General features: G+C 28.0%; 3 protein-coding genes across 3 annotated transcripts; all 3 read right to left on the bottom strand.

Annotated features, from left to right (window-relative positions):
• Positions 1–2606: 2606 nt before the first annotated feature.
• LOC113851345 (tyrosine decarboxylase 1-like) lies at positions 2607–4261 on the bottom strand. The gene has a single exon (XM_027481808.1). The coding sequence runs from the start codon at positions 4246–4248 to the stop codon at positions 2689–2691; it is 1560 nt and encodes a 519-aa protein (XP_027337609.1). The 5' UTR covers positions 4249–4261; the 3' UTR covers positions 2607–2688.
• A 5297-nt stretch (positions 4262–9558) lies between these two features.
• On the bottom strand, positions 9559–12836 carry LOC113851089 (metal transporter Nramp2-like). The gene is made up of 4 exons (XM_027481574.1): positions 12196–12836; positions 11186–11322; positions 10320–10972; positions 9559–9783 (listed from the first exon to the last, which is right to left on the bottom strand). The coding sequence occupies exons 1-4, from the start codon at positions 12834–12836 to the stop codon at positions 9559–9561; spliced, it is 1656 nt and encodes a 551-aa protein (XP_027337375.1).
• A 1629-nt stretch (positions 12837–14465) lies between these two features.
• On the bottom strand, positions 14466–16460 carry LOC113849619 (serine acetyltransferase 5). Its single transcript, XM_027479644.1, has 2 exons — positions 16019–16460; positions 14466–15719 (listed from the first exon to the last, which is right to left on the bottom strand). Exons 1-2 carry the CDS (start codon positions 16409–16411, stop codon positions 15228–15230), a joined length of 885 nt encoding a protein of 294 aa, XP_027335445.1. The 5' UTR covers positions 16412–16460; the 3' UTR covers positions 14466–15227.
• Between the last annotated feature and the right edge of the window lie 2727 nt (positions 16461–19187).

The following is a 19187-nucleotide window of genomic DNA, read 5'->3' as shown; positions in this document are numbered from 1 at the left end:
TTTTCCTTATACATTTTCTTATTTTCTAAATTCAATGTAGGGAGGAAGTTCTTATGCTTTAATTACGATACAATGAGTATATATTCAATGTATCTTTGGGGATTGTTTGACACTTAAAAGGATTGTATATATTCATTAAAAATAGAGAGACATAAAAGTTCTCATTAATAAATATTTTTCATTCAACAAAATATGGAACGCAAAGACAGATTAGAACTTTTGAAAAGAGGAGATTAAAAAGGTCCATTCTTTTTAGGTCAATTTAAATAACTCAATGTAGCATATAGGTTAGGCCAACAAAAGAAGGTTTAAAAAATGATCACTTGATTTGACTCGATTTAACCCAGCTTATACATGTCAAATTAACCCACACATATAAAATTATCATAATCAACTACTATAATCTATTTAAACATTATTTTAAGCAGCAAATAATTTTGAATATTCTAATGAAAACAATTTAAGTTGCTTAATGTAAGTAAATTAAATTATTTAAAATTAATATTTCAACATTTAATTATAGAAATATGTAAATGAAATTTCAAATACATGGACTATAATAGGAATATCTTGCAGCCCACATAAAGTGGGTTAAGGCAACAATATTTCATACGAACTGCATTTCAGGAATGGATAAATAGCATAAGGATAAACTAAGCCAACAATTTGTCCTACAATCTATATATCTAGACATAGATACAGATATGGACACAGTCCATATATAGATAGATTTCTTTTTTCAAAACTTATTCAAATGTACCCATAGATATATGTATTTGACAGTGGAATTATTAATATTGGGAAATTAATCCTTCTGCGTTAGATTTTTACATAATTTTAACGTGTAAATTAATCCTTATATGTTAGACATTTAGGTAAAATCATGCTTATTTAATGTCTATTATAAAAGAAAGAAATATAAATATTTAATATAAACTTGCAATGTGAAAATCTGACTTGAACAGATGCATTTTTGGACTTGATGACAGACATGTTTCATGGTGTAGATGCAATAAATGAAAAAAGAAAAATAGCAGGGCGTATCATTATAGATCGGATATTACTTGTAGTTGTTGCACTGATTAGAAAGCTGTCCTATTCTCACTTTTGTTCATCCACATCTGTAATGACAAATTTATGGGAAATACTTCATTTATTTGGTTAGAAAATGTTTTGGCTTCGAATGTGCTAAATCTCTTTCAATAAGTAATTCAGTCACCAATTCCAATAGAGGTTGTTATCTAGCTATACCTTTATTTAAGCAGAAAAAATATATCCAACAAAAGTTTATAATTTTTTTAAGCCTTTAATTTTGACGCACTCTTAATATAAAAGTTTTTATACTGTTAATTAATTAAAATATATATATGGGCATGATCTTTTTACATAAGTGTAAGTCTAAAAATTCTTACACTTAATTTAAGTCTTTTATTTAAATTAAATCTAATAGTTAGTTATAATTTATTACTTCACTAGCTGTTAGATTTAAGTAAAATAAAATGCTCAAATTAAGTGTAAGAGTTTTTATATTGTTAATTAATTAAAATATGTATATAAGACAGGATCTTTTTACACTAGTAGTGTAAATTCAAAACTCTTACATTTAATCTTAATCATTCATCTAACTTACATCTAATGACTACATTTTATAACACTATTTGACTTATACTCAACTTCTCTCTCTCACTAACCTTATTTAATGTGCTATAATTTATTAATTTACTACTCTCACTTCTTATTTCTCTCTTCTGACACTTTATTTCTTTCTATTACTAGTATTTTGCTTTAAATAACACAAGCTAATACCTTTGTAATAAACCTACACAAATAGTAATGACTTATTAATTTATTGGTATTTTATTTTATAAAAATACACAAATCATTTAATAATCAAAAAATAAAATTTTATATTCTATAAATAATTATATATAATTAAATTATTTTAAATAATAATTTAAAAATAATTTAATATAGTTTTGTAATTACAAATAGTATGTTTTTAATCTAAGAGAACAATTAAAAATTTATATATCAAAGAATGATTTTAAACGAAAAAGTTTTAAATTTTAAATATACTATTTGTAATTACAAAACTATATTAAATTATTTTTAAATTATTATTTAAATAATTTTATTATATATAATTATTTATAGAATATAAAATTTTATTTTTTGATTATTAAATTATTTATATATTTTTTATAAAATAAAATACCAATAAATTAATAAGTTATACTATTTGTGTAAATTTATTATAAAAGTGTTAACTTGTGTTGTTTGAAGCAGAATAAGGTTAGTAGGAGAGAAAAATTGAGTATAAGTCAAATGGTGTTATAAAATGTAGCCGTTAGATATAAGTTAGATGAATAGTTAAAATTATGTATAAAAGTTTTAGACTTAGGTATAAAAAGATCCGATCCATATATATATATATACCTAAATTTTATCTAAATGAAATTCATATGATATTAGTGGAGTTCTCATAGAACACATAAGCCAAAGATATTAGGTGAATTGGTGGCATAGGATGTGTCAAGCTCGTTAAGTCATCAAAGATCAAAGAATTACATGGAACAATGCTAGAAGAAACAAAAATGTTTACCAAGTGCTTTCATGCCAAGTAGCACTGTGTTATTAAATTAAATTAAATTTGTAATAGGAGATAAGATAAACTATGTGGAAGTACAATTAATTATAGAAGCTACCAAACAGGGAATTTGCATGCTCCTGCACCAACTTCCATGCCATAATCACATGGTGTTCCTCTGTTAAGGTTGCACCAATAGCACATCTAATCACAAAAGCCCCCTCAACTTCACCATGGGTCATGTATGCTTTGCCAGAACTATTAATTGAATCAAGCAATTTAAGATTAACAGCATTAACCCAATGTTGATCATTCATTAGTTTCCCATTATAGCAAGCTTCAGTAGCATTGGACACTCCATTAGCAATTGCTGATGGTGAAATCCTAAAGCAAACCAAAGAGAATTTTCTTGGCACAAAAATCTCAAACCTCTTATCCAACCTCACAAGCCTTTCAAAGGTTTTGGCCATCTGCACATGATTTCTCAAAAAGTTCCTAAGGTTGTTAACACCATAGCTTCTAAGAACAAGCCATAATTTAAGGGAATTAAATTTCCTACTCAAGGGTATCTGCCAATCCTTGTAATCAATAACTTGCTTTGATTCAGAAGCTTTGTTCCTCAAAAATTGAGGATTTGCTGACAAGGATTTTGTAAGGGCAGTGTGATCTTTCACCCAAAGGCAACAACATGCTAAATTAGTCAAAAACCATTTATGAGCATTGAGGCTAAAAGAGTTTGCCTCTTCAACCCCATTAATGCAATATCTAAACTCAGGGCAAATACAAACTGAACCAGCATAAGCAGCATCAACATGGACCCAAATTCCATAGTCCTTTGCCACATTACACAATGACCCTATAGGATCAATGGCTGCTATTGCAGTTGTGCCAACAGTGGCACATAGGAAACAAGGAATCAACCCTTTTTCCACATCCAAAAGAACGGTGGAGAGAAGAGAATCAGGAGACAGAGCAAAACAATTTGACCTCTTGGTTTTGATGGCTCTGAAATTTCTTGGATGGATGCCAGCAATTTGAGCCGCTTTTTGAAGTGCACTGTGTGTTTGATCAGAGCCATACACAACAAGTTTTCCAATGTTTTCCCTCCCAACTTGACAAAGCTTTTTCTCTCTTGCAGCCACTAAAGTGCACAAAATGGCCTCACAAGTAGTCCCTAATATAACCCCTCCACCACTACTAGAGAAAAGAAACGTTTTGGGGAGCATTAAGACTTGTCCAAGCCAATCCATGACAATAGTTTCAAGCTCAGTTGCAGCTGGTGATGACAACCAATTGAATCCAACCACATTGAATCCAGTGCTTAGCATCTCACCTATGAACCCTGCTATGCTACCACTACTAGGGAAGTAGCCATAATAATTAGGACTTAGCCAATGTGTGATGCCAGGGATGATATGCTCTTGCACATCTTTAAGTATGGATTCAATTGGTTCAGCACTAGATGGAGCAGAAGCTGGTAATTTTTTTCTAAGATAACCAGGTTCTACTCTACTTAAAACTGGATAATTGTTAACATTTCTGATATAATCAGCTAGAAAATCAATCATCATGTAGCCTTGCCTCTTGAATTCTTCGGGGTCTAGAGTGTTTATGATACTTGGTGAGTCACTTTGAGGGTTCTGATTCATTGTATTCATCATTTCCCTTTTTTGGAAACATGGAAAAGGAGTATCACTTGGAGGGTATTTATAGCCGCCATCTGTTATAAATTTTTAAGACATGCTTAAGTTAAATTGTCATATTATTACATAATTTAAAGAGACTTTTTGTTGAAAAAAATATTAAGTAAAATTTTATTAAACACCAGTGTAATTTGTCTTAACATATTTTCATATAAATATATTTTCTAAACTTTTAGAATTGTTCATAACTAGTTTTAAAATGATAAAGTGGAACAATTCGCTACAATCCACCCCACTTCGTTAGTAACCTAAAAAAAAGACATTAATTAGAATTAAGGAAACTGGCTCTTCTCTAATGTAAAAGAGTAGTATCGTTTGATAATCATGAAATGAATACAAGTTATTATGGCTCATTCTTGATAGTTTCATATATTTGATAATGAGATTTTATAAAATAAAATATCTAAAAGGCTTTCATAAAGATGTAAGGATTACATATGGCTGATGAGTTTTTAGAGATGACTGAGAGCGACTAGAAGACAGCAAATTTTTTTAAATTTTTTTTATTTTAAACCTTTAAGGATGAATGTTGAATTTAATTACCTTTTAAAAAATTTACTTTAAAATCAGCACGGATGTTAACTTTAAATGAGAGAGTACTTCAAAACTGAAAAAAGATTTGAAATTGTCACTACGGTAGACTTTTTTTAAAAATAACTTTATTCTTGTTAATTTATATTTTTATCATCATTAAAACATACTTTCTCGAGTTTTTTTATAAAAAAACAAAAGACTAAATCATTAAAATTAGAAAAAGTAATTAAGTCAGTTATATTTTTTATAAATATAAATTTTATTTTAAAAATATTTATAATATTAAATAGTATAATTAATAATTTGTATATTTAATGATACTAATAAAAAAATATAAAAAATTTAATAATTAATGCATCTTAAATTTATTATTTATTTTTTTATAATAAGACAAAAAATATTTTATTTTATTTATAAAAAAACTAAAGAGAGTAAAATTTATATTATATTATATAATACATATTTTATTTTAATAAAATTATAAAAAATATAATAAATACTTATTTTCTTAAATTTTATTTGAAAGTTTAGAAAAATAAAAAAAATAAGAGTTAATAAAATTTAACTCTAAAAAATTAATAAAATTTTATTATTATTAATTACTCGTCATAATATAATATAAGAGTTAAAATTAACCAAACTCTATTTATAAATACCTTATAACATACAAAACACTTACTAATTATATATTCATGAATGAATATAAAAGGAACAAAGGGTGACATCACTCTTCCTTCTTTCTAAACACAGATAAATTCTTAAATTGTGTTTTATACTCAAAACGTGGTGCGATAAATTCTCCTCTTTGAGTCAATTTATTTCATAACTCCCAAGTTCTCTAAATTCCTCTTTCATAGGCAAATTAAGCATTCTTAGTTAATCTATTTTATTTCTTTTTATTTTTTTTACATTATATTTTAAATATGAAGATTGTATCTATATTCAATTTTGCGCTCATATTTTACTCCTGTAGTATTTTTTATGTTTTTGAAATTATTTTTTCTATTTTTATGATATTAATTATTTAAAATTTCTTAACAGTAAAATTAGTTAGGTTGATAGTTTTTATTATTATATATTAATTCCACAAGTTAGGTAAATTCAACCTTTTAAAAATAATAAACAGAAACTTGAAATTATTTTTATATAAAAAAAACCGCAATATCAAATTGGTATTTTTAAAGTTTTAAAAAATATATTATTTTTAGTATCACAAAAATTTTAAAAAGTGTAACTGGCGTTCAATAATTTCTTAGATATTTACAAAAATTAAGGCTTAATTTATGACATATATACACACTTATCTATTTACATATTATGATGAACAAAATGTGAAATCAATTATGGTTAACATAATTAAAGAATAATAGTTTTATTTTATGTAGACAATTCCTTCTAATTAAGAAAACTATAAATTAGGAATTAACTAGACAAATACAAATGAATTATTAAATAGCACTCTTAACTCCATAATAATTTTCTATAAAAGCATTTTCAAAATTATACATATACATCATATATTGTTTGTTCAAACATCTTTTTCCCCACCAATTAATGATTGCCAGCTAAAACGTGAAAGAAGGTGTCACGTGTACACCCAAATTTGTCTCATTTGCAAAGTCTATCTACATTACTAAAATTAAATGTTTAAAGAAAATAGTATTTGCACACCTGTTATTTTCATAAATTTTTCATGAACTCATAGCCAAGTTACTTATTAAATTAAAACTCTTATTAAATGATACAAATACTGATTTTTTAATATGTCCTTGAAGATATATATTAAATATATTTTATTAAGTAATTTGAATTATCACAAAAAAATGTATAAAATACTTTTATAATTTTGAAATAATAATTTTTAAAATTTTTAATATGTATTTTAAACAGAAAATAAATAAATAATAATTTATTTAAAATATTTATTTTATTTTTATAACTTTAATATATATATATATTTATAATTACTTAAATTCAACGAAATCCATTAAAAATTGGTACAAGTAACCTTAACACATGAACATGAAGTTGTTGGCAAATAATAAATTTTAATTTTGCAGTTGGGCAGTTGCCGACTGTTGCTTTCCGAAGACTATTAGTGAATAAGAATTTAATTCTACCTACATTTGTGTCGGAAGACTGTTAGAAAATATTTAGATGCACTTTTTAACTATTTTTTATTATTTAAAATTAAAATTATATTTTAATAATTTATAATAATATTAAATACAAAATTTTTATACAGGTAAAATTTCAATTTTTGTTAATAAACAGTACAAGAAAACATTTAAAAAGCTACACTACACCAAAAATTTGTCTGAAGCTAAATCTTGCGATGTTATTATTACAAATGTCAAAGGTTTATGACTAACATATAATGTTTATACTAATATTTAATGTATTGATAAATATATTAATATTATTTAGATAAATAAATTTTTTATTAATATAATATATCTTACTATTAATATAAACCTATAATGTTTATATTGATAGTTTAATTTTTATTTTAAAAAATATATATTAATGAAAGCTAATTTAATGTTAAATCGGTAAATACTTATTTTATTTTATCAACGAATAAGCAAACAGATTAATAAGGTGTTATAGTAGGTCAAGACTTTGATGATCAGGATTCGTTAAAAAGAAATTTGAAATAATAGAAGATGGAATTGGAAATAAATTTTAGATATTTTTTATAATATTCCAAAAATAAACTCAGAAATTTTTAGGTAATTACTTTCTAAAATAATGACAACAATTTTAAGCCCTTTTACATTATCTTAATTCCCCTATTTTATATGAAATGTGGATGCTCCATAGGCCTTTGGAGTGTTGTAAATTAGGGTTCCATGATGACCGCACTAACTTTCATAGCAGTTGCTTTGTTCTTCTACAAGTTGGGGATGAGACATTGAAGCAAAAGGGAACAACATGCTTGCATATGTGTGAATAGGGGACACAAGATTTCAACTTTCAACAATGTACATGTATGATGTTTAATTCTATGTTAGATCAAGAAATAATTGTAATTTTTCTATTAGTTATGTTTATAATTTCTTAATTATTGAATAAAAATATTACATATTTTTTAGATTTTTAAAATAATAAATATATAATTTTTATTAAATAATACTAACTTTAAAAAATAATTAGAGAATTATTAAAAATATATAAAAAGATATAACAAAACTCAAGGACCAAAGAAAAATAGTATGTGGTTTGAATAATCTATCCTATTTCTTAAAAAATATATATAAAAAAAAACACTATAAAGATCCTTGAATAAAGAGAAATCATCATTTATATAAACAACATTAAACAAGCACATTCATTCTTTTAGGCGTAATCATAATTTGTGCATTTTATTTATTTTAGTGTTTTTTTCATTAATTTGTGCATTTCTTCAGTTAGAGATGTCGCCAGTGGTTTTGAAAAGTATTGATGCTACTAGTGCCATGTGCTATTTTTTATGCATTGTTTTAATATATATATATATATATATATATATATATATATATATATTTCGGATAAATTAACGATCGATAGTATATATAATTTGGTCTCAAATATTTTTAGATAGTATATGTATAATAATTAGCATAGTTCACACCCACGTAATATTTCCAATTAATTTTAAAAAAAATCTCTTTTCATTTGATTTCTTTTATATTATTATTGATTTCAAATTTTATGAAAATAAAAATAAATCAAAGTATCATGCTAACAATATAAAAATAGAACTATCATGTGTTTTAATCCACATAGACAAGTCAACAAGAGGCCTTTTTTTAAGTTTGTGAAAGTTTTTGGACCTTTACTTGAATCTCAAATGGAGTGTTTATGCATTTTCTTCCTTGTATTAAGTAATGCTACTCAGGCACTTCTGCCCTTAAATAATCCAAAATGACTTTATTATCGATTAACGCAAAAGTATATATGAAAATATATAAAAAGAAAGATATATGGTATTAAATCTTTGATATAAATAATTAATCAATTTTTTTATTGTGTATTAAAAATACATGTTAAGAATTATTCAATATATTTTATTGAACGTTTAAAATATATTTAGAGTAAGTATTGAATGTTTTATTTATAATTTTGAGAGAATAAATGTTTTAATATTTAATTTTTTATTTTATTTTTATCTTCTTAACATTTGATAAATATACATTAAAAATATTTATAAATAATAACCAACAACAATAATCAATAAGGGGATAATAGTTTAGTTGCAAAATTAAAACCATTTTGCAGTGTATATGGCACAGCAGAACAGTATTTCTTAGGTTACAACTCGAGAGTGACCATTAATGATACCTCAAAATAATTCTATTGGACTATACATTACATCCTAAGCTGTTTCAACGTATAAAAGTAGTTTATTTCTGTTTCAACGTAAAGCTAACAGCTAATTAGTAAAAAAGTTTCTTAGATGATTTAGACATAATGATGCTCCTCTAGCGATCTTTTCACCACGACGTTCATGATCTTGTGCATGAAGAATAAGTTTTCAGTTGCAAAAGAAGACAATGCTAAAGTATGCTTTCAAGTTTCAACTATGTGGGTTTGCATTCCTTTTCCAAGTTCAGTGAGGTTCTATTCAAACAATGCTACCTTTTGGAACGGTATCAAAGACCCTCTTGCAAAATTGGCAACTTGGAAATTGCAGCAACATAATTCAGTGTTTTCATTTTGGCCCCCCAAAATGATATGCATGAATTTCCAAGTTTAGTTCCCAGCAAGAGAAAAAAATCCTCTAGAATTAGGGGACCTCATCAAGAAAGGAATTGCACCACTATGCTGAAGTAGATATATAATAAATGAAATCCATGCTGAAGCGCCAAGGAAGACTAGAAAACCAAACAATAGTCCATGCACTTCCTCTAGGAAGAAATCTAACAACATATATCCATAAACCATTATTACCAGCACAGCCACAGTCCAAGCCACTCTCTACATCATAAAATGGACAAAGTTATAGATAAACATTGATGTGTTAGTCTGCTTTAAATGTTAATAACTTTTCAATAGTAACGAAAGTTAGCTTTTAGTTTTACCTATGTGCATTTCAAAACCTAATTAAATTAGGGGGAAAAAAACAGCTATACTTCATGTTAAATTTCACGTCATTGAAGTAAAATTAAAATATTTTTTAAACACATATTTGAATACACAACTTAATTAAGTAATTATTTAATAAATTCTTTTTTAACAGATAACTTATAGCATAAATTTAATCATGAAATTTATTAAAATAAGATAATCTACTTATTTTGATAAGTTATAAAAAAACTATTAAAATAAATTTATAAAAATTATAAGTTATTTCCATAAATAATCTATAATTTCTTTCAAATAAATTATAATTCAAGTTTAACTTCATATCATTGTAATAATCTGCTTATTAAGTATTTTGACAAACCTCGTGGAGTGTAATTTACTTTTTTGGATTGAAAAAAATTAGCTAAAAGGTTAGATAGAAAGCTTACCTGAACTATAGGCCCTATTCTAAAGGTCCCCATGACCTCCTCTTTGGACACCAAAGTAAGAAGGGGGATAAGTGCAAAGGGAATCTGTATAGCTTGGAGCACATTAAGCCATTCATTCAAGGTATCCAATGAACCTTCTGATGTATTAAAGACAATTGCAACAACCATAGTTGGAACAATTGCACAACTTCTAGTGATCAATGCTCTCAACCACTTCTTTATATTGAGTTTAAGAAAACCCTCAGTGATAAACTGTCCAGCATATGTGCCAGTGATAGTGCTACTTTGTCCAGCTGCTAACAAACCGATACCCCATATATAAAGAATTGGAAACAACCCTCCCCCATACCTCTCCTCAAGATATTGTCCTGCATTTACCAATCCTATGCCGTTGGCTTGTTCTGTTCCATAGAACACCCTAGCAAAAACAGTTATCACAGATAGATTGATCACCAAGGTGATTAAAAGTGCAACTGAGGACTCAATTGAGTAGTAGTTGAGAGCCTCTTGAACCTGCCCTTTGTTACGGATATCAATGTCCCTTGATTGCACCAATGCAGAATGGAGGAACACATTATGTGGCGTTATAACACAACCCACAATTTCCACTGCCTGCCGAAGTGTTTTTGAACTAACTCTTGGGATCAAAAGACCTGGAAGAAGCATCAACTTCTGTTAACTATAAGCACCAACATTGAAGGGAATGTGATAATATTAATAACATATACTATCTCTGAACATATGGGAATGGATAATAATAAACACTAGTATATTTTTGTTGCTGATAAATAATCATAATAATAACAATAATAATAAACAGTAATATATTTTTATATTTCAAAGTAGATAATTAGATAAATTTATACCCATCATTAATTCTTCTTTACTGGGCTTTGTGTCAAAGAACATCCACGCAAAGGAAAAGGCCATAGTTCCAATGAAAACTGCGAAAACTCCTTCTAACTTCCTCACTCCATAATTCTCAAGAAATAGAAAGAAGAAACTGTTCAACAAGAGACAAAAAGTAGGATTAAAAATGGTGAACCAGAAGACCTATTTATTTATTTTACCATACTTATCATCAAAATAATACATGGTAAATTGTTTTTTTTTTTATATCCAACTCAAATTGATGTAGAAATAAGGACAAAATTCGGATTAAATTATTTACACTCTCATCATCAAATTCTCAAACTAAACAATATAATATGTTAATTTTTTCCAACATTAAATAACCTCCATTAAGAAAAGCTAGCCTTAACCCAATGGTAATGTTATGCCATGTGACATGACGATTACAAGTTCAACTCTCAAAAACAAATTTTTCATATGTGAAAGTGAGAGTGCATATAATTATCCTATCCATATCTTATTAAATGGAAGCCTCATGTATTACGTCACCCTTTAAAATAGCCTCCAATACAAAATTTGTCGTGGAACTTTAAAAAGAAATTCCTATATTATTTTACGATCGGAGAAGTTAGCACTAAGATGCATTTAGAAAAGCTTACAATTTTTTTCCAACTTATTTTAACAAACTTCTTTATATAACTTATCAAATTAGGTCTTTTTCAAAGTCATTAAATTTCTTGATCTAATTTCTTATATAAATATTTTTAACAATAAAAACTTATCAAATAAATACTATTTTAAGTTATTACCAAAAATTAGTTTGAGTGACAAGCAATTTAATATCGGTTAAGCAAGATCTTATATTTAAATTCTTATATATATAAAAAAAATTTAATAATAAGTTTATTTATCACATTCAAGTATGTAATTTAAGTGTGTAATCTGAATCAAGTTGAGATTAAACGGAGATGAGATACCAAATAAGTTTTATAATATATAAATTAAATTTGTTAAACTTACTTACCAATCCATGGCAGTGATAACCACACCTGCCCAAATGGGGAGAAGCCCATGGCTAAGAATCTTAAAAGCAATAGCACTACCAATAACTTCTTGAATATCAGCAGCAATGAGAGCCAACTCAGCCAAGAACCAAAGAGTCAACCTGGCCCAATTGGAATACTCCTCCCTACACAGCTCTGCCAGGTGGCGCCCTGTGGCCACCCCAAGCCTTGCGGACAGAAGTTGAATCACCAAACCCATTATCGTTGACCACATCAACAACCAAAGCAAAGAATACCCAGCAATTGCACCAGCTTGAAGATCACCTTCAAGGTTTCCTGGGTCCAAAAAAGCCACACTCATCAACAACCCTGGCCCTGTGAACAACCACAGCTTCTTCCATGAAAACGGTGGCACCGCCGTGGATCCCGCCGCGCCTGTGGACTCTAAGTCAAATATCTGCACCTTGTCCTTGGCTGCATACACCGTATTTTCTTCTTCTTCTTCTTGGTTTCCAAGTTCCCACTTTGAGGGTGATGAAGAGGCTGAGGACAATGGTATTGTCTCGCATTCTGATGGTAGCAACCGGTTTTCTTCTTCTTTGAATTCTCTTTTGTTATGTTGTTGTTGTGGTGGTTGTTGTTGTTGTGACTGAGTGCTCATGTTGCATGCAGTTATGGGATGATAATAGCCTTGGTCATGGTGATGTTGTTGTTGGGGTTGATATATTATTATCTTTGATCTTGTTTGGGTTACGTAGGAGAAGAAGATGGAGAAAATTTAGTGCAATGATATCTAGAATTGAGGGGTGTGTGTTTGTGCATGCACACCGCATGCTATATTTGTAGTGTGTTCTTTTGGGGGGACCTATTTTTATGCCAAAAAATGCTATATTTTGGATATAGTAAATTCAGCTAATTTGATTCGATATTTTGAGGCCGTTTTGGATTCTCGTATCGGTGAATGAAGGCAAAAAATGATGAGATATTGTTACAAGTTGAGTTAGCACAATTAAGCAATAACTTCTCATCCCATTGAGTATATAATATTACGTTTTTAAATATTACGTTTAGGGTTTAGGGTTTAGGGTATATATATTCTTGCTCTTTATTTTTGGTAAAAATATTACGTTTTTAAACATACCTACGCTGACCAGTAGCTTGCGATGCTCCGTGTTAATTTTATCGGTAATGAATGAGAATCATGTTGCCACCTTCCCTCTCAACCCCTGTAAAGAGTAAAATCCAAACCTTGACTAAAGACTTTCCTCGTTTGCATATGAATATGTTCATGCGATATGTGATGTGTAAGAACTAAAATGTAAAGATTTTATGTATAGAAACTAAAATGAAATGCAAGTATAGAGATTAAAATAAAAAATAATATTATTAAGTATAGAGACATTACTCTAATTTTGATAAATAGCAGAAATTAATTTGTGAATAACTTTCATATAAAGATTAAAATATAAATTATTTTCGTATAGGACTTAAATGAATAACATTTTCAGGACCAAAGTTATAATTAAATCTTTAATAAAAATAAACAAAACAGATCGCTAGATATGGAGACTAAATATAAACCAGTATTTCACCGCATAATATTACCATGACTTGCTACTTAAATGAAACCAAGTGCTTGTTTGGTTTATTAACAAAAATCACGTTTGCTTTCAAATTATTGATTCTATGATGTGTTTTGCAAACATATTTCAAAAATCATTTTTGCTTCCAAAATAAAATTGATTGAAGAAAGATCAATTCGAGGCACGGTATAATAAAAGAAAAACATTCATAAATATAAAAATAAAAATTTAGGGTGGAGCAAAGAAGAACAAGCCTACATCTTCAATAGTAGAGTTTGTGAGGCGAGAGATGGTGAAGATAACATGGTATGTGTAATGCAGCTCAAGAGGAGTTGCTCTGTCCCAACGGAGACAGAGGAGTGGAGGAAGAGGAAGCAGTTGCAGACACTGAGGAGAATAGAAGCTAGGAGAAAGCATTCCAATGGACTTAAATGAATTTAAAAAACCAATTCAATTTTAAATAATTATGTGTGTGGTGCTTATTTTTCATTTTAAATTAGTGTGAAAAAATCTATTCAATTTCAAATTCTTATTTCTTACAGTTTAACTTATTTAACCGGTAATTATTAATAATTACAGCCTTAGATCAATTTTAATGCCAAACTCACGGTGATAGGCAATTGGATCATCAAATTGCCCTCAACAGCTAGATACATGTAAGACCAGCGTCAAATCTAAATCCTTCAAAGAACATGGAATTGATTTGTGAAATTACTGAGAGACCAACCTTGTTCTATTGATTACCAAACCAAAACAGCCTTTACGTCCAAGCTAGAGAAAGGCAAAGAGAGAGAGCATGTGTAAGTTAACCGTGAAGACATTTGTCTAGAGAAATTCGTGACAGTATCCTCTGCGGTGAAACTACAGTAATAGCAAGTAATAATAACTATATTGCACAAATACCACCATAAAATTTCAAATCAAATCACTTCATCAACTTCCCCGTAGATTGCATCAATCCTTCCTAATCTTGGATTGGAACGTTAAAAGCAAACAATTCTGCAGACTCTTTCCGAATCACATCAAGATAGTAGGTCTTCTTTTCATTTGTGATATCAGCCTTTCCTTTTCTTTTTATTTATTTTCACTTTCTTTTTCTCTTCTAATTTTACTCCTGATGGTAAAGTGCTATGGATACCAAGACGACAACAAAATCCAACATGGACATGCCAACGCAATATTTGGAAACCAGTTTATCTTCTTATGTAATCTGCACCATATCTTATTACACTGCATGCTGCCGCAATTTCCACTCATAATACAGTATAGTAGTGAGTAGTAACTAGAACTTTCCCTGTGGCTTTAAACAGAGACTAGTCACTGCAAAATGGGAATACAAACATATAATTACAAAACTTTTGACAGCAAATAACATAGGAGTGAAATATCAAATCAAATTAGCTTCTAAATCCATGCAACTCCAACAGCAAGCGATTGATTTGAAATATCCACTCAGTCATCTTTAAAATTCAGATGATATAATCTGACCACTCAGATATGAAGGAGGTATGATCCATAGACTCCCCAGGCACATCCTCATGTTTAGAAGGCTTCTCCTTCCCACCCACCAATCTCGCCGGGTTCCCAACTGCAGTAGTCCGTGGCGGCACATCGATCAAAACCACCGATCCAGCACCGATCTTTGCACCTTCCCCAATCTTAACATTCCCCAGAATGGTAGCACCAGCACCAATGAGCACCCCATCCCCAATCTTGGGGTGGCGGTCCCCACCAACTTTGCCGGTTCCACCAAGTGTGACATGGTGCAAGATTGACACGTTGTTTCCTATCACTGCCGTCTCCCCCACCACCACCCCGGTGGCATGGTCGAACAGAATCCCCTTTCCGATCCTCGCTGCCGGGTGAATGTCCACCGCGAAGACATCGGCGATGCGCGAGTGCAGTGCCAATGCCAACGGTCGCCGCGATTGCTGCCACAACAGGTGCGCCACACGGTGCGCCTGCAAATTGCAATCACTCACACAAAATCAACCTCAAACCCAAAAACGATTAAAACCCCTAGGAATTGAGCAAATTGAAGGATTAGTTAATTGATGAAAGAAAAACAAGAGAAATTGAGAGATTCACCCTTAGAAAGTGAGCGATTGAAGGATTAGTTAATTAATGAATAAAAAACCCTTAGAAATTAAAAAAATGAGGGATTAATTGACCAAAACCCCTAGAAATTGAAGAATTGAAGGATTAATTAATTAATTAATGAAAAAAACCTAGGATTTGGGGAATTAATTTGATAGATGACCTGGCAGGCAAGGAATCCCTTGTAATTGAGGAGGCAGTGAGAGTAGGAGACACAGGCAGGATCACGTTCACGGGCGGCGCGGAGGTCGGCGACGGCAGCGGAGCGGAGTGAGGAGTCGGAGGAGAAGGCGTTGAGGAAGAGGTCGTAGAGGAGGGTGGAAAGGAGAGTGGAGGAACAGAGCTTGTTGCCGAGGTGAAAGGACAGGGAACGTTCCAGAGAGGAGTGTGAGAGAATCGTCGAGTACAGGTAACTGGCAAGTGCCGGTTCCGACTCCGCGTCGCGCCGTGCCTCGGCCTTTATCTGCGCCCACACCCACGCCTCGTCTTCGTACCCGACCGTCGAGTTCGCCGGCGGTGGCTGCGGCGGCGCGTAGCGGAGTTCCCCCGTCGGCATTGTTGGCTCAATCGTTGATAGTGAGTGTATTAGAAACTCATGCACAAAGAACAATCAACTCAATTCAGTTATTTTATAGCAATTTGAATATATTCTTTAATATATGGCTAATTTTACGTGAATTGTCTGGTTCACTACTTCATACTCTCTCCATTCTAATGGTTTTTTCAAGACCACACAATCAATAGAGATTCATTAAAATGTGTATTATATTTATATATTTATACGATTAATAATTTTTTATATAACGTTTGGATTGATTAATTTATTTTTGTATTTTTTATATTAATTTTATGATTATCTATATTAGATTTTATATAATTTATATATTTACAAGTATGTTGTTTAAAATTAAATATTTATTTATATTTTAAAAATATAAGTTAAAATAAATTAATATAATGAAGTATTTATTAATTTTTTTATAAAAAATTTATAAAGTTAATTTATATTTTAAAAATCTTTAAATAAATAATTAAATTAATTGATTTTGCATTTCATAAGAAAAGTTAAGTTATGTAAACATAAATTTTTTTAATATTTAATATCATATTTGATTGTAAAAATAATATAAAATAATAATATATATTATATAAATATAATATAAGATGATTAAAGAGTTAAAAATATTAAAAAGATTTATTAATCAATACATTTTAACTTATATATGTGTGAAATTTAATAATTATTTATAAATAAAAATTAATTAATATAATAATTAGATAATTTTATATTATTTTTATAATTATATATATTAAATTTTATATAATTTAGACATTTATAAATAGAGTCAAGATTATTGTAAACACTTATACAACTTAATAATTTTTATAAAATGTAAAATTAATTAATTTACTTATTAATTTAAATATATTAATATTATAAAATTAATAAAAACATTATTACATACTTTATTTTAACAGATATTATATTTTTAAATATATTAATAACATATAAATAAATATCTAAATTATATAAAAATTAATAAATATCATGAAAATAATATAAAATAATTCAAAACGCATATCAATTAATCTTACTTTTAAAAAAAAAGTTATTAAAATATATAAATATTTAAACTTAAAATTTGTTGTCTAAATTAAAATCTTTTAAATTTAAATTAATATTTATGAATTTATTAAATACATATTTTTTATGAATTTAATCAAGTCTTAAGCTAACATTTTTTATCATTAAAGTTTTTAAAAAATTAATATGAAAGATAAATATGTAAAAAATAATAAATATTTTTATAATTTTGTAAATATTTTTTTTTTATAAAAGAGAGCAAAGAAATAAAAAAAATAAAAAAAATTATAATTTTAAATATTAAATTTTTAAAAACATAAGTTTAAATATGATAAAATGTAAAACTTAATCTTTAAACTCACAGTTTAAAAAAGCTCTCAACTTAAATAAAAATAAGCACATTTATTATTATGTGTCTGATATTGATTTGTAAATATTTTTTTTAAATATTTTTTTTCTATTTCAAATGAAATTGACATATTTGTGAAAAGGTAGAATAATTTTTATTATAAAATTTATGACTTACGTTATAGTATTAGAATAATACAAGAAATATTTGATATTTAAATTCTAAACTTAAACCTAAAATATCATCATACTTTGAATATTATTATAAATATTAATAAACTCAAAAATTTTCTTAAATTAATTTTCATCTTTATTTTTAATAGACTATAAAATCTGCTCTTATTATACTCTTTAAACATTCTCATTAACAAAAATAATTTTATATTTAGACTAATAAAAACTTTTCTAAAAATATTATACAAATTTATTATATTTTAATTAAAATGTCCTTTTTTCATTTTATTTAATTGATTAAGATAATTTAAAATTAATGATATATGTAATTATTTAACAAAGACTGTGGGCGGTACTGTAATGATAACTTATTTTATATTTACCGGTGGATTTTTCATTCATATTGACCAACGTTTTTGGGCTATAATTTGAAAACCGCAACCGCATCTACTATTCTGTACTTTTTAAAGCTTTTTTTTTATATGGAAAAAATACTAAAATGAGATTTTAGAAAAAAAATTACAAGAATATAAAAAATTTCTAAGTTTAGTACTTCAAAATTTTTATAATTTTTAAAAAATATTATTGACAATTTTTTATAGTTTAAAAATTGATAATAATTTTTTTGAAAAATCATCTGATATCTTAAAATGTTTCATCTTTAAATTTATGCGCCTGCATAAAAAATTATTTTATATTTCATTTTTATGTAAGTTTTTTTCTAAATCTCATATTTTGATATACATTATTTTTAAACATCATATAAAAATATGAAAAAGCCACTTTTTAATGTTGTTTTATGCTCTAACCAGGGAAACCGGTGGAATAATTTTTCAGTTGGCTGTGGTGAAAGAGATGTGGTTTGATGAGAAAGGTGAGAAGTGAAACTGTGAAAGGGGATCATAAATAGATGTCACTAAAAATAGATAATAAAGGAATGAATTGTGTGAAGGGAATCGATTCTCTACGATGACTTCCACTCTCCACTCTACCAGATTCTAACTCTTTAATATATGCTATATTAATATAATATATTTATTTTAAATAAAAAATTAAATGCATAAATGTTAAGATTTACACATTTGAGAGTGTTCAATTTTTTTAAGCATGATACAATCTGGATCCATTGATCCACTCGGTAACTTATTCTCATTTTTAAAAAAATCAACAATAATAATAATATTAAACAACCAAGTTTTATCTCATTTGTTGAAATACTAAGTAA

Source organism: Abrus precatorius, unplaced genomic scaffold (assembly GCF_003935025.1).
Source record: "Abrus precatorius isolate BTA unplaced genomic scaffold, Abrus_2018 Scaffold9, whole genome shotgun sequence".
In the NCBI taxonomy this organism is placed as follows: Eukaryota; Viridiplantae; Streptophyta; class Magnoliopsida; order Fabales; family Fabaceae; genus Abrus; species Abrus precatorius.
Note: the sequence above shows the minus strand (reverse complement) of the source record. Positions and strands in the feature narration are given on the sequence as shown.